Here is a 23,962-nt window from a genome sequence, read left to right on the forward strand (position 1 = left end):
TTTTACATTAATTATGACTTTTTATTGACTGAATAACTAGAAAACATCGAGCTGTGGGTGTCTGAAAGCTATCAACAGCCCCTTCACATTAAGGAGAGTCTGTTGATTCAATGTTAATGTTAGAAATATTGCTGGACAGGGCTTTGAATGAACATAATAATGTTGGTTATCTTATTAAAAACAATATCTACAGGTAAGCATTACATCTATGCATTTTTTAGCTTGTCATTGCAAGCCCTTGCTTATTACAAACCCTATCCACAAAAGTAGTTTAGGGTTTACGTTCCTTTGCAAGCTTACATGCAGCATTTAATGGCAGTACTGAAGACTTTTCAGCAATGTTCAGAAATGTCAATGTCCACATTTTTATACAAGTACTTTATTCTGAGTGAATAAATGTGGTTAAATGTCAGTTACGTTAGGTTGTACCGTGAATCATTTTATCCATCCAACACAGCTTAGGCAACATTTTATGAATTATACAGTGAAAGAAGTAGATGTAGAAATGCGGTACCCATTAATATTTTTATTATACCACAATAATAATGTGGCAACATTCTGTAATCTGTAGTATGACTCTGAAAAAGGTATATGACAACTATGGAAATACAGCAATGTACAAAGTCTCTTAAGATTTTCTATCCTAAACTGCTGCTCGTGTAAATGCTCTCTCTCTCTCTCTCTCTCTCTACAAATAAACCAATAAACATTTCATGTTCTCTGCTATGCAAAAATAAATAGCATATACTGTAAGTATTGAAGCAATCAATTCAATATTAGATTATGATAATTGATAAGAAGTTTACCCACAATGTCATGTACCGTTTTTTTAATCATATTGTACCAAGAAAAAGAATCTCAAGCACACAAATGTCATGTCTTTTGAAGCCTGTAATGCTGACAGATAACCACTTACAGGGAAATATATAATCTGCAAATATTGTACACCGTACAAATATAAATGTTTTTTAAAAGACATTTGACAATAGAAGTGGTCATATCCAGCAACTAATAGCATGAGTTTTTTTTTTAAATCTGTGCACAAAGCTTTCTCTGATTTCTATATTTGTAATGAATTAAAAGTTGAGACAATATTCTACTTATTTTTTGAAATCCCTACTTAAGGTATGTCTGGTTCTCTTCAATACACTAGTGTAGCTGTAGACATGTAAGCAAAAGCATAGTAGCCTGAGTTGAACACTGGTTCTAGATTGTAAATGCAGTGCAGCAGCATAACTCTACAAAACAGGCTCAGGGAAGGGAGCTGTTCTCAAACCAGTCTCCCTTGCTACCTTATGTGGGACATAGTTTATTGAAAACAGCCTGTGTCTGTGCTTTGATAAAGCATATTCACACGTTGGACTCTATAAATGAGCGCTTGGGCTTGATGGGAGCCATATGCAGAGTCGGGTTGTCTCTCGTTAGACTCGCCTGTCTGTGCCTCCCATCGGGGAAGCGTAGCTGGGAGGACGCGTTGGCTCTAGCCTCTCGCTGGTGGAGCCGCTCTCCAAACTCTCGACCCTGCTGCTGACTGTTGGCCTGACTTACAGCAAGCTGCTCCTGGAATGACGAGCATTTGAATTCATTGTTTAACCCTTGAAACTCCATTACTGACATACTGAAACTCTCCAGCCCTCCTCCCTGTCCCTGTCGGCTCAAGCCAGAGGTCTGCTGGCCCTGGACTCGTACTGATTTGTCCATTACTCCCATGAAGGGTCGCGGCTTTAGCTCTGGTTTTGACTTGAAGCTACCGCTGCTCTTGATGGGGCACGGGGTGTCCGGCACCTGCTGCCTGCCGCCGTCTGACAGGTTCCCGCTGGAGGCCTGACTGGAGCTGGAGCCCCTAGAGCCTGCTGTACCTCCTCCTCCACCACCCTCCCTCCTAACCTCCATACCAGACCCTAGAGCAAGAGCCAAGCCATCCAGAGCCCCAGCGTGGGTGGAGAGTCTCTCAGAGCCCCGGGAGAAGCTGGAGGGTCGGGGCTGGTACATCTGGAGAGGCCCAGGTGGGGAGGAGCTGTTAGGGGACATGGGGTGATAGAGCTCAGTAGGGCTGTGTCCAGGGTGTTCGTTGGCTAATCCATGGCCGATGTCAATACCCAGCACCGGCGCAGGCCTTAAGGAGGTGGAGATGTGTCTTCCTGGCAGAGGACTGGAGGGGCCACACAGAGAGAGAGGCCTGCCCCCAACTCTGCCCCCTGACTGGAGGGAGTGGCACTGGTGATGAGTCCTGCTGAGTCCCTGGTTCTGGCTCTGCCTGTTGATCACAGGAACGGGCTCGGGCAAGTCCACAAACAGTTGGTTCTGCACATATTCCTCCTGTGGGAAACATGGCGACTGATCTGTTGGACCAAAGGCCAAACCTCCAGGGAGGGTCCTGTTTGAAGCGTACGGATTCAGAGGCCAAAATTCTGGACTTTTCCCACACTGCAGACTCGCCTCCTCACCTTCCTCCTTCTCTTCCTCCTTCTCTGCATCCGTGAGCTCTGCGGGGACTTGCCTCTCTAGACTTCCCTGTGAATAGATGTCGATCTCCTCCTCTGGGGTGTGATGGTGGTGGGTGTGTGGGTCCCTGTTGTAACCCTGTGCCATGTTGTTGATGGATGCCTTCTGATGATGTTTGCATTCCTCCTCTACCCTTACCAGCAGACGCCGGATCTCCCGGTTGGACGGGGAGAGTCGTGCTGCTTCGTGGAGGTCTGCCAGCGCTGCAGCAAACTGTCTGGGGAGGACAGAGAAAAAGAACAAAGGAACGTTAAAAATACTTAATTTACAGTGTCAAATTGACGTACCATCTCAGTGAATTGCTGTTTCGCGCAAGAATTAAATTGAGCAAACATGATACAGCTTTGAAATCGTATACTTGGCTTATATGGCTGTACCTGCTACTCCTCTTGGCACGTGCTCTGGCATAATATGCTTCATAAGACCTGGGTTTTAGTTCCAGGGCTTTTGTTGCAAACTCCTCAGCTATGCCAAAATCCTGTTTTCAGATAGACAAGTGCATTTAGTATTTGAATTACAATTTTAAATATTAGACACAGCACAGATGACAAACAAACCCACTGTATGACCAGCTGTGTGTATAAGTAGCTAGACCGGAAAGTGTTTGTTTAGCAGAAATATTCAGAGGCCATTCCAATAAAAATAGTGTTTTTGTTTGCCGGTTCATTACGCGGATCTGAAAATCGAATCCTGTTTAATGAAACCGAAGTCACGGTGCAATCATTTTTATTGACCAGGAACAGAAAGCGAGGGAGAGAAACAGACAGAGAGCGGCTTGTTTTTACTGCTCTCATCATCACTCTTAGGTGAATATTTAATGACACAAACACATTGTGATTCTGCCCTTGAGAGGGAGGTCAAAATGGCAGCCTTGAATGTGAGATTGTGATGATGTGCTGTTCAATGTTTAATGATGGTATCATGTAGTCTCTCTGCTGGCCCTTACTGAATGCATTCTGATATTATATGTGGATTTAGCCAGCCCACTCGCACGTCCACTGTAAATAACCTCCTGTTGAGACACAGAGAAAGAGAGTACGCTCGGCCTGCCAGAGTGTGACCTTATCACATCACATTATCTGCTCCATTATTCATCGGCCACAGTGACCCTAAGGATGGCATTTTTACACAGTCTGTTAGGACGTCTGTCATCACCGGGGTGGGTTCCAAACCTGGCTGCGGCTCACACACACACGCATCTATCTCTACACTAACAGCACAGTTATTCATTATGTCAGCACCTGCTTCCAGGTCTTACACGTACATTCTGTTTACCAGGGGGACTTGAAATCAGATCTGAAAAGCAGAGGTATTTTTACAGGGAGCTGTACCACTGCTGACATGATCTTTTTATGTTGATACAGATAAATTATATATCTTAAGCATCTACCTTGCCTCGCCAGCCTCTTGCCATCCCCTTAGCGTCTAATAAACCTGCCTGTGTTAAATAGTGCGTGAGCGGTTTGTTACAGCTGTGGGCCTTACGTTGGTTTTCCTGCGACAGCGGGAAAGGTTTAGAAAGAGGGAGACCCGCAGATCTTTGAGGCCTTTCAGCTCCTCTCCTTGCCCCTCACGAGGTAGTTTCCTCAGGGCATACTGATAACGCTGGCCTGCTTCCTTCATCCGTCCCTTCTGAGAAATACACAGGAAGAGGGGACGTAAAAACAGACTGAGGATAATGGAAAACAATTTCCACAAAACACTTTGTTTGAAGTCAAAAAAAGTTTGCCACACACCTCCTCTAACATTCATCACACCATACCTTGTAAAGCATGTTCCCTTCCTCCATGAGCTTCTGCAGCAGGATGAGGAGAATGTCTGGTTTGGAAGAAGCCATAGCCCACGTAGCATGACCTGTCGGAGTGGTACATACAGTATATTTATCTTTTGATTATCTGTCTGGTCTTGTCTCTTTTACTTTGTGTCTCGCATAAATCATGTACCTGATCGATCGTGTGGAGCCGTTTTGTAGCCTGTCGAAGAGCAACCAAGGATAGAGAAAGAGAGAGGGGAAGAGAGTTGGAGAAGTGGATGTAAAACTGCAGCTGCTGCAGAATTTAGAGTAACACAATACTGCATGGAAATATAAAGTGATATAAATGCAGAGCATGCAGGTGCTAAAATATAGCACTTAATACAAATCTATCTAAGTCTTTATTGATCGGTTGATACAAGTAGTAAGTAAGATACAAAAAGGAATACACTCCTGAGTAGCGAATTTTGCCAGAGAGTAGTTACAAATAATCTAAATTCTTAAACTTCCTAAATCTGGTTTCTTCACTCTTCTATGAGATTAAACTGAATATCTTTGAGTTGTGGACAAAACAAGACATTTGAGGATGTTCTCTTTGAATTTGGGAAACACTGATTGATATTTTTCACCATTTCTGACATTTCGTAGACCTAACTTTCAAACAATTCATCTATAAAAAATAATCAACAGAATAATCAACAAAGAAAATAATCGTTAGTTGCACCCCTAGAGGGGGGGATTTACTACAGGGCCGTTATGGTAAGTACGGTGGTTATACCCATCTTAGATCCTTTCTTAAGCACTGAAGTCACCAGGGTGGGATTCTGGCAGCCAGGCGTCCGATCTGAACCTCTGGTACTGTTGTCGGCTCTCTCCAGCACCGCTCCGTTTTCCACCAGACAATGCACCTGGATGTGCATAGAATAAAAACAACCTTTTTATTTTTATGTTTCAATTTAAGATTCTAGCAATGATAAATGAGTGTTAGATATTTCTATAATTTGGTTGATTACACACAGTATGTCTTTTTGCATTAGCTGACATTAGCAACAGAGCGGTCTGCCCCTTTATATCCTGATGTTTTTGGAAAGTTTTTGAGCCTCAGATAGTTTTGATTATTCTCCTGCTGATTAATAGGTTAGGTGAATGAGAGTCAAAATGCTTTTTTACTCCACATGAACTGTGATTGGAAATGTACGTCCTGTGTTGCGGGGGAAATGATTATTGTGATTTTAATAATTACGATTTAGTTAATTTGTCTAAAATAGCTCTGTTGATGCTAGTGTGGATGATTATGTATTTTATATTTGCATTTGGTTGTTATTATATTTTGCAACTTCCCCACCAAGATCTTTAAACTGCAACCCAAACGCAGTGAGAAAAGAAAACTCATCTTTTGGGTAAGGAATATTCACAAGTAAATGCAAATAAAACTGTTTCAAATAAAGACAGACCACTACAAAAAAATCCATTATCTACATAATACCATCTTAACAACCGCATAAAACCCACTGTATCTGCATCCCCGTTAAGGGCAGCGAGGTCAAGAGGAGTCCGTCCCTGTCTGTCCGGATGGTTCAGGTCTGCGCCTGCCTCCGCCAGAAGCTGCACTGCATCTTTCTGGCCCTTCAGACAGGCCCAGCTAAGTGCAGTCAGTCCATCCTGATCGGCAGAGGACAGAGAGACACCTGGGACCACAAACAAAGCAAATGTTGTTCTGCAGTTCAGGTACCAAACATATTAAAGAGCTCATATTATGCTTTTTCCCCCTTGTGTGTTTATATATATATATATATATATATATATTGTGCATGTTGTAGGTTTACAAAGTGAAAAAGCACAAAGTCCACTCCAAAGGGACTTACAGTCTCCAACAGAAAACACTGGTCACAAACCGCTCCAAACAGCTCTATTGTAGTCCAGCCTTTACTTCCGTGATAAACGTGCGTCAATTTGTAGTATGTTTTATGCTCACCTAGCTCCTAGCATGGCACGCCCTCATACTCTGCTTCTGACTGGCTAGTAGCCCTAACCTAGCAACTGCACATGTGTGACTCCCGTCCAAGATGGAATAGAAGTGTGATGTCTCACTCTAGTTAAAATAGACAGCTCAACACACAGGGTAAAAAGAGGAGCTGCAGCAATGTGCAGTACAACAAAAATATGCTGTTTTTTTAAATTGAAACTATGTAACCGTATTATGGTACAACCTCTAACTACAATTATGAACCTGAAAATGATATAATATGAGCACTTTAAGATATTAGCTTGAAAAGTTTGAGGAGTCTCACCCTTTGACAGCAGGAGTTCAACGGTGCTCATGTGGCCCTCAGAGGCAGCCAGCATCAGGGCAGTGCGACCCTGCTTTTCTGTGACATTAATATCTGCACCTTGCTTTAGCAGCAACTCTACAATCTGGAGAAGGAAGGACAAGAATTATGAAAAAACAGGACAGGACTGGTTAAATGAAGAAAACGCTCTGCCAGTGACCAGACTTCTCCTCACCTGTGTGTGTCCATGTTTGGTGGCACTAAGCAGCGGGACCATCCCCCTGCGGTTGGGTATCTCCAGCCCTGCCCCCCGCTCCAGGAGAAACGCACACACCTCCATCCTCCCTCTTCCTGCTGCCGCGCTCAGCACTGACAGAGGGGTCGGCATAGAGATGAGACGACGAGGCGGAGATGAATATGTAATTGATACATTTAGGAGGGACAGAGACAAACAAGTTTGGTTATTTCTATAATCTATTTGATTCCAACACAGGTGTTATATTTTCTGTTATAATACACATCTAGACATCTGACAAGTCAATCAATCAAAGACAGCTGCATTTTCTCCATCTTGTTCTTCCTCTTAAGCAAGAGCATAAACAAAAGAAACACCGTTTCCAACCATAACTCTACATACTAAGTAACATGCACCCTCCTTAAGCAGCCAGCGTTATTTTGATAAACGATGGGCATTTTTTTAGTTTGCGAGGAGCTGGGGAAAGAGGCAAGCTATTAATGCCATTCTCTAACCTCCGAGTACCCTTGATAAATGACATCATGTTTCATGTGACCTCATGCGTCAGTGAACAAATCAATTCTAAATTACTGCCTTTAAAAATAAGTTATTGTTGTATATATTGTAAGACAAAGAAAATACCAAAATGACTTTGTTGGTCTTTGTTAAAGGTGACTTTGTGCAAGCTGCTGCTTTAACTGTGCAAATTGAACCAGCAGAAATTATTTTTATTTTTAAGAAAAGAATTCAAATATATAAGATATAATAGACTCTATACACATATGTGTTGGGCAATTGTAATTCCCAAAGAAGTACAAATCCATGGTTATATTATCAGACTTGTATCCTTGCCTGATCATTTTATCTGTGCAAATGGACTGTGATCCAATGATTCTTACATTAAACAAAACCTACAACAACTCCCAAGTACTGTACATGCAAAGGTGAATGTTTCAGAGGCTATTTCGTGCTCTAACTTTTTCTATCTCAGCACTGGAGGGGACTGTGTAATAGAATTATACTCTAATGGTGCTGTAGGCAGAGATACAGGCTCATCAGACATGAACCTAACAGAATTCTGCAGGCTGCACTATCACATCAGGGATAGAGGTAAAAGTATTACAATTGAATAAAAGCTGCTTTTTAGATGCTACAAATGTGGCTGGATGAGATGTTCTGTGTGATAAATTTGATGCTCCGTTTCTGCCAAAAAAAAAAAAAAACTATTTACAATTGAATCGTTTTTTTGATATCAACCAGAACATCCTAAAATCATAATACTGAGACCAGTGAGTGAGTATCTAGTAGTCGTGCAGCTCTATTTCCTGTGCATCCACATACAGGGAAGTTAGCTGTTTAATATTTATTCATTGCACAGAATGCTAAAAAAGTGCCTAAAAATGCAACATTTAAGCCATTGAGCATGACTCTAGATCCACACTGATAGACAGAAAGAGGAGAGAAAGCTAAATGTTTCTGACTGATAGGAGAAATGCACCCGTTTCTCCCCAGAGAGAGTCGTGAGCATCCATCTGCACTGCCAGCTGTTCATCTTTCAAGTCCAGAAAGCTCTTCACCACCTGCAGGAAAATACAATTTTACAGTTCTCTGTATTGCTGGCTTGCTCTGCAGAAAGAAAACCAAAACACTTACAGACCTTGATCAAAGCAAACGGTAACTAATACTGTATATCCTCTACGTCAAGTAAGGATGGGCACCATGCTCTACATGAAACAAGGAATTTCAGCAGAGTGTGTTGTCAGGAGCACCTGAAACGCACCTGTGTGTGTCCCACACTAGCTGCGGCTGTAATCGCCTGCTGGGCTGCCTGTGTTTTCCCAGTCACAGTTTCATTGGTGTAGTGCTGCTGTGGGTCAGTGGCGATATCTGCTCCCCAATCCTGGCCCAGCAAGATGTTGATGATTTCTGCATGGCCCTTCAGCGCAGCATGGACCAGCGCACACTGGTTGGTCTTATCAGCAAGGCCCACCTGGCGGAAAGGGGTACACAGGTGACTTACAACAGGTTTCCTTTAATAGGCTGGCCTAGATCAGGCCTGTTCATGTCATCTGTCTCTCAGAATAGATCCTATGACTGTGGTGAATGTAAAACCAGGATTGAAATCACATTTATCCATGGTAATGATGGTGGTCACACACTCTAATCCCGTAATTGTCTCTCTTCCTCTTTGCACAGAAGTGACACTGACCTTGGCCCCTTTTTTGCAGAGCAGGCTGACTATGTCGACGTGTCCTGCAGCAACGGCGAGACAGAGGGGTGTCATGCCACTGTCAGTAGTCCCATCTACTGGCGCGCCCATTTCAAGCAGCAGAGCTACCATCTCCCCATGCCCCAGGTGGGCGTGGACAGCCAGAATTGGGGCATGTCCAACCACCTCTGTACACCAGGTCACGCTAGCGCCACCTAGCATTAACAGACGACTTACCTGCAGGATGAAAAACACGAATAGTCTACAGTATCTCTGTAGGTATGTAAGATGCATTTGGGTGTATGAGTACTTTTTTTAAATGTAGAGCAGATGTATGTCACCTTGATGTTAGGTGTATATAGGTTCCTCAGGGAGGCCAGCGCAGCGGACAGACTGTCTGTACTGCAGTTCACCCACATCGCCTGAAGAACGCTGGAGGACACACCTGTCTTCTTACTCAGACCCTGTGAGCGTGTCATAGAGACACAGAAAGATGGAGAGCAACCAAGAAAGAGAGAGTTAAGTTTGCTCAGATGTGATCTGTGACGCAGAATCTGAATTGTGTCCCAGGAGTAAAGTGGTATGTACAGCGTAGAAGCCTTGTGTGCAAACAGTACAATATTCACTGTACCATGAGCCGAGCTAATGTGGTTGATTGATGGTAAGCACAGGGGATTCATTCTTGTTTGCGTGCTTCTTTGTGTGTTTCTTTGCAATAATACACTTGTCTACGTGAATCTTTTGGTTAACGAGGCAATTCAGAAGGGATGTGGTACAATCAGTTCTAGTAATAAACAAGTTAAATGCATATTCATAGTACATATCCGCAGTAATCCAGGTTTCTGTTACCTTGAATATGTGAGCTTTGAGGATGTGGTGTCCCAGCTCCATTGTCTGCTGCCGGTTCAGTTTGCCCTCCTGTCTGGAGAACATGAAGGCCAGGAGAGCGTGGCCACTCCTGTAACCATGTGTATATTACTTATTAAATCAGAAATGGCCTACGTTCTACACTCCTTTATTGACAAGAGATTTTTTTTTTCTTGGTGTATACACAACTAATTTATTGTATGCATCTTAATAATTTCCTGCTGCATGACCTTTGACTTTTAATCTCACCTAGGTTCACAGAGAAAGTCACTGCTCTCTCCATCTGCTCTCCAAACCAGCCACTCTCTGAAGGAGGGGTGACACAACATCCGGGTGCCATCCCTACGTCTCACCTACACACACAAACAATACAGAAGATGTCTTCCATCTAAAGGTACAATCAATTGACATGATCACCCCCCCCCCCCCCCCCCCCCCCCCCCCCCAACACACACACACGTGCTTTTCATGTAAATGAAAACCGCCTACAAACACAATATAAAAATCTCTAAAACAAAAGCTTGAATCATTATGTACCCTTCCATGCAGTGATATCAAGTCTTACCATAAATCCAGCCAGGCTGTCTAATCTCAGTTGAAAGTCCTTCCACTCCAGCTCCCCCTTCACACTGCCTGCGTTCAGCGCCCTGAACATTTGTTCATCAGTCAGTGGGTGCAGAGACGCCAGTGCCACATTTAGCACCGGAAGTACCCGTTCCAAGACCTCTTTATCCGGAAAGCTCGCGTGACACATCAGCAGGTACACCTAAAAGATATTCATAAGGTTAGCGATGTTTTGTGTGAGCGGACATGTCTTGCATTTTCTGGACTAAAGGAAACCAGGGAATAATAGAAGCTGTTTTGGGTTCATCTTTGAAACTAGTTTTAATAGTTAATTCTACTAAATAATCTACACTGCCCACTACCTGGGCTCACGCATCTTTAGCACACTTTTATGCGTTGTTTTCCACATCCATTATCAAATCATTACATCATCACATTTCTTGGCCGTTGTGTGTATAATAACACTTTGTCATCTGTTGTCCTATTTTGCAATGATGATTATGCAATAATTAAAATGCGTCTGTCATTTACTTTAGTCACTGTGGACTATTTTTGGCACTTTGTATAAAGCCTTTGATCCAGTCATTTTTTTCTAATCTTTTATTGATGTGTCTAGCATGAAAGTACAAATTTTTCTCGTTTTTTGGGAAAGAACATGTCTGAACAATGGCTGTCGCCTGTGTACCTTGTGTGGGGATATTACGGATATTAATTGCTCCACTTCAGGCGAAGATGCCATTCACACCAGACGACTCACCGGGATGACAAGTGTTAAGTGTGACTGTGAACTTGACCAGATGAGGAGGAAGAGGAGGAGGGTGGGTCCAGAAAATGCAGTCACGAGTAAAATGTGTCTTTTTTGCCATTAAGGATTAAACACTGTAGTTTATATAATAAGTAAACCGACAACACTCATTACTTCACATCTGTGGATCCCAATGTTTTTTGTCAACAATTAATCCATTAATTTAAGTTAACTGTTTAAACTGGTCTGCTTGCTTCCCCTCCCCCCACTCTCAATTGCAACATATGGTCTTCAGGTGTAGGTGTCTTCAGTTTTTTTTCTCTAATCAAAGTATAATTTCTGTATTTTCAAATTCCCTGAGCTCATCAACAATCTTTCTACGCATCTCTGGCAACTGCACCATTTGGGAACAAATACCACTTTCTTGTTGGGAATCAACGTTTTACATGTCTGACCTCTGACAGGGACACAGGCACCACCAGGTAGTTTCCACCTTTCAGAGCCAGGTGCCCCTTGTGAAACAGATCCAGGGTCAGCTGAAGGTAGAGGATGGAGCCGTTGCTCCGTGTTGACAGGTGGCTGCTGAACTTGCTGAGGAGCAGCTGATCAGGGGCCGAGCCTGTGGGTGTGGTGACGTTAGCGGCAACCTGGGTGCTGCTGCTGACCCGGTGATGGATGTAGTCACTGAGGTCAGCTCCCAGATCACTGCTGTCTGGCAGGATGTCCAGAGAGATGCCAGAGAAGGGAAGGAGTGTGGTGATATCCTGCAGATAAGAAAATTAATTTTAATTATTGGTGCTTGTTGGTAAAAACAGATTCCATACAGAATAGCATGTCTTTGGCGCATTAGCTAAGGACAAATTAAAAGCACCAAAATCAGGACCCATTTGTCAGATGCTTTTGCCTCTGACTCACACAGAGCCATGGGATACAGTACAGTAAATAGTGTGACAATGACTGAAGCTCCAACATTGCTCACAGGCATCTCTCAGAGTCACATTTCATCTTCTCTCTCGCTATCCTCAACTGCTCAACACCGGCCAAAACCAGCTATGACTGATTTTAAAAAAAATCCATGTTATTGCCGCTCACTTCCTCATTAACGAAGAATGACATTTTGGTTCAGCGACAAGTAATTGAGTTGTGGTCGTGGACCGTGCTCCACTTAACCCTTTCCTAACTGTTTGTGAAATATCCAGGGTGTTATACAAGAGTTCTTGTGAAATGACTGTTAAAAATGGAAAAAGTGAATTGCGATCCAATCAGGACACTGGGAGGGTTGAATGATAGCTGTACTCTTCATCTTTGAATTTTGGTACATAATGCTTGCTGACTTCACATGCATCATGAAAAAAATGATCCCAAATGTATTTCGTGTATTTCCCAAACACTAATCAAATTATGTAACCAGCTGGCTGGCTGTCAAGCTCCAGACTCCCAGCAGACTCCAAGTAGTATTACCATCCATTCAAGGCATAATCCATGCAGCATTTTGAGGCTTGGCTTTCGCAGTGGACAGATGTGCCTGCTGTTTGGTGGGATTACCAACCGGATTGAGAAAATATATCAGACTAGAGAGAGCAACTGTGCAAAAACCCACAGAGTCTATACCATGGCAGTAAAAGCACAACATTGAACTACATGGTGTGGGCATGTCTAGGATTTGGATAATGTGAGGAGGCAAAGGGAAACTAAAAGTAAAAAACAACAACTATTTTCTCTCTTCACCTACCTCTCTGTTCTATTTGCCCAGATTTTGAGATGTCTTCCTACATCCCATTAAGTGCCCAGTGCTCACCTGGCATTAAGGCTCTGCTAGGTGCTGGATGGGCAAAAACAAGGTGCAAAAAAAGAAGAGGAGCCTCCAAACACTTCAAGACTACAGTGAATCCCGATACAAGAGAGATGAATGGAATTTAATTAAGAGGTGGGGTGTACACTTATGGATATATTAAAATTATGCATATGGTCCCCCAGTCTGGCTTGCTGACAATTTTCCAAAAGCTGGACTACAACAACAAAATTCCTTTGTGCCCCCTAAAATGCATTCCCCATAGACCATACCTCTAGAGTTAAAGGAGAATTCCGGTCAGTGTCAACATGTGGGTCTGTTGTTTGGAAATTTGGAGTGCTGTCTGTAGAGAGAAAAAATCAAAACAAATCGGTGCTGCCCACACCTTGTTATCCTCATGCTAGCGTTAGCACCCAACGGGCAAGATTTTAAAGTTGTTTTACTGCAAGGAGGGCTTCAGGACTGTCTACAAACTACAACACCAAAAAGAGATAATCATATTTTCAAAAATAAGCATATGCTCATTTTTTAAAAGTAAGTGCTGTAATACTTTGGACACACTACCTTATTTAATCATTAAATTGATAGCCTACATATTTTTAAAAAAATCTTTTTTCTGTGTGTGTGAACTAAACACAGCTGAATTAGCTCAACTTTCTTGCATTTCTGTCACATCTACTGCAGTCACATTTGCTGTGTTCACTTGTAAGGAATCATTTCACATGGGTAGGCACTTTTAATGACATTTTGGACATGTTTACAGTCTAAAAACACATTAAAAACTTGCCCCGTTTACGCCTGTTGGGTGCTAAGTCTAGCGGGACGATAACACGGTGTAAACAGCACCGATTGTTTTTGTTTTTCTCGCTACTGACAGCACTCCACATTTACAAACAACAGAGCTACGTGTTGAAATCAACCGTAATTCTCCTTTAAGTGAGAACATATGTTAGATATAATTTGGGTAAAGCAACCCTTTGACACAGAAATTAATGTAATGCTGTAATATTAATAATCTCACTCACCACCAGGCCTGTCCTGACCGTCACCACCAACTTCAGCCAGATGGGAAATTTTGAGATTATTTTGGTAATGAAAGTGGCAATGGTGTCCCCATAGTCTGGTTTATGGAATTCTGCCTCATTAAGGCTGTCGACCAATATGATGTAGTCTTCTTCAGGTAGTCTGCGCTCTAAATAAAGCAAAAGATATTTAAAAAAAAGCACATTAGAAGACCACATATAATAAATTTGCCTGGCAAAGAGCACAGGATATGTTGAGATAAGCACCAACTGCTATTATTGATTATATTCGGCTGAAAGGGACCAGAGGCTATCGTTGTTTATTAGCTTGAAACAGGATATATCCATCATGTTTCACATAATCTACGCAGTCAATGCATCCCTGCAAGCCTGGGAGGATTCATACACTCAGGCACAAGGGCTCTCCATTTTTTTTCAATCCTGCTTAATAGTGATGGAGTAGACAAAACACTCCTCTTCTCAGACTGCGGAGGGCCTGGCCATAATAACACATCAATCCAGTTAACTGACTGTATCATGAGAAACTAAGGGGGGCTAATACTCCCGTAACATTCACAACCTCTCCACAGTATTTTGAGACCTTGAAATCTGGTGTGATGCTGATGATTCACCAGGGCAAAAATAACACTCATGTCCAAATTGAAATGACTTAACATCTGGTTCACACTCTACACTGTTTCAAATCGTTGACTTAACTAAGGAATAATCTATGGGCCCATCGTGGAGTCATTAATAGGCTATTTCACACAGGAGATAGCGGTAGGCTCCCTAATTTCAAAGTGAGGGAAGCAGACAGTTGTCCACTTTAAAACTGATAGTATTTTTAAAAAAATTAAAAAAAAAACTGAATTTAAACTTGAATATTACATTTGTCTTAAAGAGTGTGTGTGTGTGTGTGTGTGTAGACTTCATTACCCTTGCGCAGGCTGGCTACGGGCTCTAGGATGCCCTTTCGGAAGGCAGCAATGGGGTCTTGAACGCAGGATCGCAAGCTGAGTGTGTTTTGTAGGTGAGGCTCTTGTACCAGCAGCTCCCTGTATGGGGCGAGCTGTGGCGCTCTGGCCAACAGGGCGGCGACACTGTGCACAAACTCTGGTACCAGGCAGGTGTAGGTGTTGTCAGCCTGGCAGAAATGGAAGGCTACCACCTGACAGAAGAAAGAGGCAGGTGAAACACTGAAAACGCAAAGCTGCTGTCTGTATCTGCTTATTTTACAGTAAAAGCTGGTCTAAATTATAGCTGTGTAGCTTTTAATGTCCCGGGTGGAAATGTATAGGTTCAAATTTTAATAGTGTGCATTATGCATGATTTTTTATTTAAAAAAATGTGAGAAACACGACATGGTCTGAAGTCTCTATGAAAAAAGAGAAAGCAATTTAGAAAAATCTAAAAAGCTACAGTATTTTGACCATTTTGCATATACTTTTGAGACTTCAGTCAGTTTTCATTGACTGACAGTCACACACTGTGCTATGCATTTCCCCTTAAGTCAAATTTGTGAATTGTGATATTGGGCTATAAAAATGAAATTGACTTCAAGCTTTGATATCATGAGTTAAACCTTGCAGAATGTCTGAATATTGAACATAAAACTATAAAATACAAAAACATTGAGAAAATTGGCTACTGTCTTGCTGGGATATATTAGTTATCTGTAAACTGTAAGTGCACTTTTGCATTAAAAATTGCATTTCAAAAAATATTCACTGATAGGGCTTAGATAGGCCCTTGTCTTGCTCAGCAGTGGTCCACATAGAACATTATCAATGATTTACTTTTGAGCGAACATCCTCACCATCACAAGTAGTCTGACTAGTTCCCATGGAAACTCTTATTGAGGCCAAGTTAGTAAATATAGAAGCTTCCATGTCATCTATGTGATGCAGTCAGCAGCATGTTCTACATGTGCCCAACAAGAGAGGAGAAAACTATGACATTCAAATTTTGTGTCACAAATTTGCAGCGCCATAGCTCTTTAGAACAGTAACAATCCTGATGTGTGTTTATCTCTTTGAATTGATCCCTCTACAGTGTTTTGTGAAGATTTATAGCAATCAGAGCTCCCTACTGTACAGCACTTTTGTTGACACTAAATTAGATCGCTGTGCTTTAAAATTTGGAGCGGGAAAAACATCCAAAGCTTTCAAAGTATCTCCAACAAGAAGCTAAATGAAGGAGCACTGCTATAACATCAATGTAGTTTCTTTCTTTTGTATGTTATACCTGCAGGTAAGTCAGCAACATCATAAATAACAAGAACCATACAGAAGTGTGTTGTGTAAATATGTGTGTATGTACTCTTGTATCTTTATGAGGACCAATCTTGTTCATTGTATTGTGTTTATTGTTTATTTTATTTTATTTAATTTTGAGAAATTAAGGACATTTTGAGTTACATTCCATTGTTACTATACAGATTAAACAAACAAGATAAAACGTTATAATTTCTGAACTTGTATAGGGGTTGGTATACGGATTTTGAGAGAGGCTGGATAGCTGTTTCCAGTCTTTATGCTAAGCAGACCATCTCCTGGCCTAAGCTTTATATTTAGGATACAGACATGAGAGGGGTATTGATCCTCTCATCTGACTCTCCACATGAAACCAAATAGGCTTTTACCAAAATGCCAAACTACTGCTTTCAGGTTAGAGATGAAATGGAAGGTCCTCACATTTTAAAATACAAACCTATACCTGTGCATGTGTGTTTTGAGGTACCTTGGCAGCTAGGCATCTGACAACCTCCTTCCTCTGTGCTGCACTATCATTTGTTCCTGCAACAGCACTCTGGTTGGGCTGGGAATCAGCTGGTTTTGAGGTGGCTTTTCCCTGCTTATCCCCACCTGAACAGAGTGCAAGGCAACAATAACAAACGCAAAGCTGCCTTTATAACTGTTACATGTCTGTTGAGACTGTTACTGTAACAGTCTCTGGTATAAGCACAGAAATGCAACGCAGAAAGTAGAATGACAATTAAACTGTTGTAGCTAATTAGTGCATATGTAAGCAAGACTATATAGCATTAAGCAAAACCACATAAGATGTCAGTGTTTGTTTCAAAGAGTGAAGAAGGACACGTCTGGATTCCTGGAAACCTCATGCTACAGCCTCTGTTAAATGTAAATTAAAATGACAACAGAAAGATATCATAGAGAGCAATGACGTGAAAAAATGCATTGCTCCCTTCATTTTGTTAACACTATTTTAGGAAAAGGCTGAGATCTGTATTTTTTGGTCATTCCTATTCATAACTCTAAGTGTGTCACGTTTAAGTTGAAAACAATATTAACAGCATGTCAACGTATGCAACATGCATTTATTGTGCAATGTGCAAAATGTGTTGTGTGAGTGTTTGTTCCAGTGCCACTCACAATAAGAAAACAACAACAATCGCAGTCCCCTTACACAACTGCAATCAGCAGAGAAACCCCAGGGGAGTACTTGAAAGAAGAGTGAGTGACCCAGTTACCAACTCTTCACAAAAAGTGACTTTTCCTCCAATATCTGACATTACTGGAACATACTGGAAAATGTATCAATTCAACTTATAGGGTTCTTCTGTGTTCATTCACTAATGGTATGAGATACACACAAAGACAAATTACACTGCTCAGAAGGAAGATGGGAGTATTACATTTAGGCGAGGCGCTGGGGCTGTGAGGGATGCTGGGACCTCCCTGTGGCGTGTGCATGCCATGACAGCTGAGCGTCACCAACCGCCAGATGATAGCAGTCTTGCCGGATCCTGCGTTACCCACAATGACAGCACCGCGGCCCTCACAGCTGCTGGTTTTTCTCAGGACCTCCTCCAGACGTGTGAAGAGCCAATCCCGGCCAACAAAAGGTGTCTCTGCGGTGATGCCGGGGACTTCAAACAGCAGCGGTTTTAGCATGATGTCAGCTTGTTTGAATGCCACTAATCTCCCTGGATGGAGTGAGAGGAAACAGTCAAAGCTATTTAAGAAATGTGATTTTAAGCGGTGACATAGGGGAAGTGAGTGCATGTTCCACACAGGTCTGCAGATGTTTCTGCACCAAGCTATATTTACACACTGATCTGACCCCGAGGGTAAGTCACAAAATACCTTTGGAGTCATCATTTGTGCGTCCAGCTGTGTTGTGTTTGCGGACGGAGCTCCTGTGTCCAGCAGCCCTTTGGTTGTCCAGATAACTCAAATCCTCCAGTCGAGTGGAGCTGGTTGCTTTAAAAAGAGAGCGGGTGGGGAATGAATTGAGAGTGTGAGAGAGATGCAGGAAATGTGCAAAGATATACAAGCATACTACACAAGTGTCAAAGTCATTGCTTGAGTCAATTATTGTATCCATGGAGACATGAGACAACAGTTTTTGCACTCAATTCTCAATGACCCTGAGGAGTGAAGAGAGTGGAATAGAAAAGCAAACAACTCATCTATTGCCCTGTAATCTCAAGCGAGCTCGAGTCTGAATTGACCAAATGTTTTAATTTGTCAGGACAGCAAATTTGTGATGATCACTGGAAACACATCGCTGGCTGTCATGCCAAAATCTGCTCTCAATCACAGGATTACAAGCTTCTAAAGACCAAATAGGACACATAAAAACCAACATGATAAAGAGAAATAAAGTAAATTTCATACAAAAGGCAAGAAGCAAAAAGAGTTTTTACTCCCACATTCTCCTATCCATCCACCCACTCACACTACAGAGTTTAAAGGTCAGCCAGGCTTGCTTTCAGCAGTTCTCAAGACATTTGGCAGAGCCTTTAGTCCAAGCTGCTGTGGAGAATAATGAAATAGGCTTTGTGTCATCAGCTGCTTCTTACATTTGGTCTCCTGCTAAAGTTAATAGCAAATTCCTCCAACAACCGCATATCATTAAGCAGCAAAACAGTGACAAAAAAACAGACAGCCCTGTGCACTGAAATGCAACCCATCCAACAATAATCCTATAATGCCTTACAAATTTGTAATTTGTAATGAGAGGTGTTGTTTCCACTCTACTGTCATTTTTCTGGTGGTCTTGTATTAAATTGCCCTGTATTGTAAACTGTTTCTAATGTTTTGTGAAAAAATAAACTGTTATAGACAAAATATTACAAACATATTTCTATATGTATCAGGGCTGTACTCTATTACTTGAACAGTCTAAAAACAGCCCCTAGAAGATTTCTCATATACCGAGTAAAGTATAGGTAACTGATGTAACGTCTTACTTTGAACATTTTAGTTGATGTATTGGCAGGGTTCGCCTTTACTTAATCATTGCCAGGATTTACCTGGGAGATGTAATGGAGATGGAAATAGAATTGATTTCTAACAAAAATTATTATCAATCAAACTCCAGAGACTATAGTGTGTTTGTGTGTTTAGGAATGTTACAATTTTTCTGTCCTTGATGTAGTTTAATTCATAGGCACCGACAGATTAAGGCTCCAGTAACATTTCATTCTTGGTTAAACTGCTCATCTGTCTCAGAAAAAAGGTTAAGAACCTCTGTATTAGTCTAGTCGCTGTTCCAAGTTCTCGTCCTCTCTCTTAATGAAGGATAATTTAATCTAATCTAATTCAAGTTGTTTATGACTCTAGGCATGGCAATCTAGACATACACTCACTGCACCAGGAAGTGTCTATGCTCATTTGGTTGTATGATATTGATTTTCTGAATATTTAGGTTGGCTTTTATTCATGTACTAACATATATAGTAATACTAAAAAAAAGAGCCATGCTGCATAAAAAAAATTAGTTATATAGAAAAGCTATTAATATTATAAGAGGTTTTATCAATGGGAAATCACAGACCGGTTCATTTCCTTCATTCATTGTAACATTAAAAATAAATGATATGTCAAATCTGAAAATCTGGCATTACTGCTGCCACTAATCCCTCCAGAGTAGGATAAAAAAGGCCCTTTGCACTCATCTGTAAAATACAGTATACAGACCAGTCAATCTGGCAGTAGACAAGCAAGTGCAGGCCCTGGACAGATGATGACCTCACAAATATACAATCGTATACTGTATGTTAAATTCAGTCAATATTAATCTTCTCAGAGCATCAGAGAGAGCTGCAACACATATCTGATTTTACAGCTTTAAAACAGCAATTACGGTCAGAGCCTGAAGATGCTGGCCAGCCACGTCCTTCAGCATCCTCCGTCATGACAAATCACCAAATCACTCCACACTCACACGTCAGCCACACAACATACTATAATGTGTTTATGCTTTCTAAAATGACATTCATGTTTACTGCCTAGTGTAATACTGGACTGTTACTCCTTCATTTTCATTTAGAACAGAGAGAATAACACACTAAACTTGATTTTTACAATACTGTGGCACATACAGTTCCCTCACCCTTTTTTCTTTTCTTTCATATTCTGTAGCATCCCTGCGTGTGTCCATCACCCTGCAGCAGGAGAGTGCAAGTGTAGTGTTAAGCTACTGAGGCCATATTGTAATTTACAGGGCTTTTGGAACTGTGGAGCACCCAGAGGACAATGAGGGGCTACCTGATGCAAGACAAAACAATTACAGCGTGAACCCTGCAATTATATTAAAAGAAAAAAGATCAAGGACGAGCAAATAATAAACACTGGAACACTGAAAACGTGACGTCCTTTTCAACAAGCAGACAAGGTTTTTAAGGACGGGACGTGAAAAAAATTACCGTACTTGTCAAGCAAGAGCTGAAGTGGAGAATGGAGGATTGAAAGAAAATCCACAGTGAGGGGATGAAGAACAGTCTGCAGCAAAACAGTGTGAAGGAGGTGTGGAGTGGGATGAGAAAGCCTGCCAGCTAAAGACAGCCAGGCCAAATGGCTGAGTGGACCAATGATAGATTGAAAGAGTTCAAGCATGTTTTCAGCCAGTTTGACACAGAGACACTAGGACAGCTCATCCCTCCACCCTTGACAGTCCAGCCTGATGGGACCCTTTCCACCACAACTCCCTGTCTGCCTCTATGTTCATTGCTGATGACAGTGTAGTTGATTACCCTCCAACTCCTGTTGATGATTTAACACTTTAAAGGTCAACTCTACAGTCCTGGCCAAAGCCCACAGCATGGCTGATAGCACCAGCCCCTTATGATCAACCCAGCCAGAACTGATTACACGCAACCTTTTCAACCATAAAAGGAATAGTTTAACATTTTGGGAAATGCGTTTATTCGCTTTCTGACTGTGAGTTAAATGAAAACATCAATATCACACTTATGTCTGTCTATTGTTTTATTATTATTACGTTGTTATTATTAAGCTACCGCTAGCACCCAGTTAGCTTAGCACAAAGACTGGAAACAGCTAGTCTGGCTCAGTCCAAAAGGAATACAGCTCCACGTACCAGCACCGCTAAAGCTCACTAATGAACAAGTTATATATTGTTAATTTAATACATACAAAAATCAAAGTGTCATGGCATCATCATGGCAGACAAGTTCTTGGCTGGAAACAGCCCATAAGCCACCGTCCAAGAGCAAATTGCCCTTTTGTATGGATTAAACAAACAAGACACAACATGTTAATTAGTGAGCTTTGGAGGTGCTGGTATGTGGATTCTGTTACCCTTGGACAGAGTCAGGCTAGTTGTTTCCCCGTTTCCAGTTATTCGGCTAAGCTAAGCTAAGCTAACTGTGTGCTCGATGTAGCCTCATTTTTAATGGACAGATATAAGGTTGGTATTAATATTCTCCTGCAGAAAGTGAATAGACATGTTTTTCAAAAGTCAGTATTCCTGCATAGTATTATTATTTAAAAAAGGATTCTCCAGTGCCTATAGGCCAGCACTGACCTGTCACATGATGAAGACCTTTGAGAGGCTGCATCTTAAGCCTTGAAAGCCTCTCGCTAATTTGAATACCAGGAAAACATATTGAAAGCATGGACACCACTAGCATCATATCTGTAGTTGATGCGTCTTCAGCCACTGACTTGTTGCCGAATTAAAAACAGGTGCTTTCTGCCAACAGTCATCATACTGTAGCCTACAATGCTTCTTCCAATATGGCCCCAGTCACAACCCACTAAGGGCCTGATGAAGCATGTAACTGCTATTACCTCATCAAACTGCCTTGGACTACCTTTCGTATTTCTGTGCTTGCAACAGTCAGCATTTATCTCAGGAAACTTTGAGAGCATGAGCTACTTTGATCCCTTCTGATTATCAGGCTGTTAATGAAAACAGACAGTGAGGAACATAAGGTGATGGGGCCTCCATCTATTCTAGATTATAAATTAAGCATTGACTAATTGAAAAATGAAACCTCATCATCTGCAATTCGATATATTTACATGGAATATGCTGAGTTTGTAATCAACACATTCTGTGTTCCTGTTCTGCGGCTGTTAATGTTGTTGTTATGCATACACTATCTAATGTAAAACATACAATTTCATTATACATAATACATCATCGAAGATAGTCTTAAGATTTAGTGTACTGGAGCATATGTTTATAAAAGCTCCATTCATTATATTCTTATCTGCAGCCTGTTTTTCTTTGCCTTAAAAATATTGCAGCTATAACTACATTTCCCATCTGGGAACAATTAAAGTTAAATTTGAATATTAGTCTCCTAACGTATACGATAATTTACATCGTTACTCTGAACTAATGATATCATATTTCATAAATAGGTGCAAGTTGTCATATTCTAGTGGCTAAAATGCTATGTGGCTCGCTTCATCTTTATTCTGAATTTCATCAAGGGTGCCTAAATGAAAGCACCAGCTGACAGAAGAAACTGGCAGGCATTACTGTGAATCCACTCCTTAGGGAATCTCTTCTTTTGCTCCCAACACAAATGAACTGACATCTAAGGAAAGAAAAAGAGCCTTGTGCACTCACAAAGATCGTGACTAGAGAGGGAGGGGAACATTTTTATGACAACTGGAGGCCTCCCTGGACATTTAACTGGTACTGCTGTGATGCTGGATGCACTGTGTGCATCCAGCATCAGTGATAAGTAGAGCACCAACACACGGTGCGATGAAGTTAGGTTCTGCATCACAGACATCTTGCAAATTCTCTGTATTTGATGAATAGTTTGTAAATGTCAAGTCATACATCAATTCAATCAATCTGCCATTCAGTCAATCTTTCTCACCCGGGTCACAGCTGTCACATTCATACTCTCATTAACCTACTTCAACTACAAAATAATTGAAGCTTTATCAACTCACTCACTAGCTCACTAACACATTATGTCAAAAAAGTACAAAAATAGAAGTGTAAAGACGACATGCTGGGGTTTTACAGGAGGTTATGTGTTGGACTATTTTGTGCCTGGGAGCAGTAACATCCTGGACTCTCCGCTGGTTGACTGGCAACCTCCAGGAAATACAACGCGTTAGTGAGCTTTACAGGTGCTGCTAACGCTAGGTAGATTTTGTACCCTTTGGACAGAGCCAGTCAGGCTAGCTGTTTCCCTGTTTCCAGTCTTTACGCTAAGCTAAGCTAACGGTCAGCTGGCTCCAGCTCCATATTGAATGAACAGGTATGAGAGTGGTATTGATTTTCTCATCAAACTCTAAGCAAGAAAGTGAAAATAAACTGACCTGCCACAGAATTTGGACGGGGCATCACAAGAGAGGAAGTGCTGTGTAGGTGGTGCTGTGGGAGGGGTCTTTTCGGTGCTGGTGGAGTCCTGGGCTCCATGATGTCAGTTCTAGGTAAGGCCTCATCTGGTTGGGTGGTCAGATTGTCCCTTGTTGGCCCGGGATGGCGACCCTCGTTTGCATGGCCCATTACACCAGCACCGCCCCCTGGGCCTTTATTCCTAGTCAGGACCTCACTAGAGGCGCTGCGCTCTTCATTCTCAGAAGAACTAGTGTTGGTTGCTGAGCCGCAAGAAAATATGGGTTAATGGAGGCAGCTAAAAAAAGAATTCATACTTCTAATGAACATAAGGCATGCAATTGCTTACTTGCATTTTCTTATCAAAAACTAAGCATTGCCTTCCACTTCAACAAATCATATTTACTCAATCAACAATAAA

The 23,962-nt window shown here is 41.7% G+C and overlaps 1 protein-coding gene across 2 annotated transcripts in view; it reads right to left on the minus strand.

Moving 5' to 3' along the window:
- Nucleotides 1-363: 363 nt before the first annotated feature.
- The window catches only part of LOC117947040 (protein TANC1-like), a 32,136-nt gene continuing 8,537 nt past the window's right edge, over nucleotides 364-23,962 (minus strand). Inside the window, exons 6-28 of one of the 2 annotated variants that reach the window (XM_034875607.1) lie at nucleotides 23,523-23,804; nucleotides 18,069-18,185; nucleotides 17,618-17,908; nucleotides 16,702-16,826; nucleotides 14,899-15,130; nucleotides 13,966-14,132; nucleotides 11,604-11,912; nucleotides 10,405-10,605; nucleotides 10,089-10,192; nucleotides 9,822-9,930; nucleotides 9,314-9,436; nucleotides 8,973-9,209; nucleotides 8,544-8,753; nucleotides 8,262-8,343; nucleotides 6,764-6,897; nucleotides 6,550-6,673; nucleotides 5,771-5,946; nucleotides 5,037-5,166; nucleotides 4,449-4,478; nucleotides 4,268-4,359; nucleotides 3,991-4,137; nucleotides 2,883-2,983; nucleotides 364-2,722 (exon numbers count right to left, since the gene is read on the minus strand). In XM_034875607.1, coding sequence (XP_034731498.1) covers nucleotides 1,351-2,722; nucleotides 2,883-2,983; nucleotides 3,991-4,137; nucleotides 4,268-4,359; nucleotides 4,449-4,478; nucleotides 5,037-5,166; nucleotides 5,771-5,946; nucleotides 6,550-6,673; nucleotides 6,764-6,897; nucleotides 8,262-8,343; nucleotides 8,544-8,753; nucleotides 8,973-9,209; nucleotides 9,314-9,436; nucleotides 9,822-9,930; nucleotides 10,089-10,192; nucleotides 10,405-10,605; nucleotides 11,604-11,912; nucleotides 13,966-14,132; nucleotides 14,899-15,130; nucleotides 16,702-16,826; nucleotides 17,618-17,908; nucleotides 18,069-18,185; nucleotides 23,523-23,804 — 4,895 coding nt within the window. In that variant the 3' untranslated portion in view covers nucleotides 364-1,350. The remainder of the gene's footprint in view (nucleotides 2,723-2,882; nucleotides 2,984-3,990; nucleotides 4,138-4,267; nucleotides 4,360-4,448; nucleotides 4,479-5,036; nucleotides 5,167-5,770; nucleotides 5,947-6,549; nucleotides 6,674-6,763; nucleotides 6,898-8,261; nucleotides 8,344-8,543; nucleotides 8,754-8,972; nucleotides 9,210-9,313; nucleotides 9,437-9,821; nucleotides 9,931-10,088; nucleotides 10,193-10,404; nucleotides 10,606-11,603; nucleotides 11,913-13,965; nucleotides 14,133-14,898; nucleotides 15,131-16,701; nucleotides 16,827-17,617; nucleotides 17,909-18,068; nucleotides 18,186-23,522; nucleotides 23,805-23,962) is intronic. The other variant, XM_034875600.1, reaches the window with a different exon arrangement.

The sequence above is a fragment of the Etheostoma cragini genome, chromosome 1 (assembly GCF_013103735.1).
Source record: "Etheostoma cragini isolate CJK2018 chromosome 1, CSU_Ecrag_1.0, whole genome shotgun sequence".
In the NCBI taxonomy this organism is placed as follows: domain Eukaryota; kingdom Metazoa; phylum Chordata; class Actinopteri; order Perciformes; family Percidae; genus Etheostoma; species Etheostoma cragini.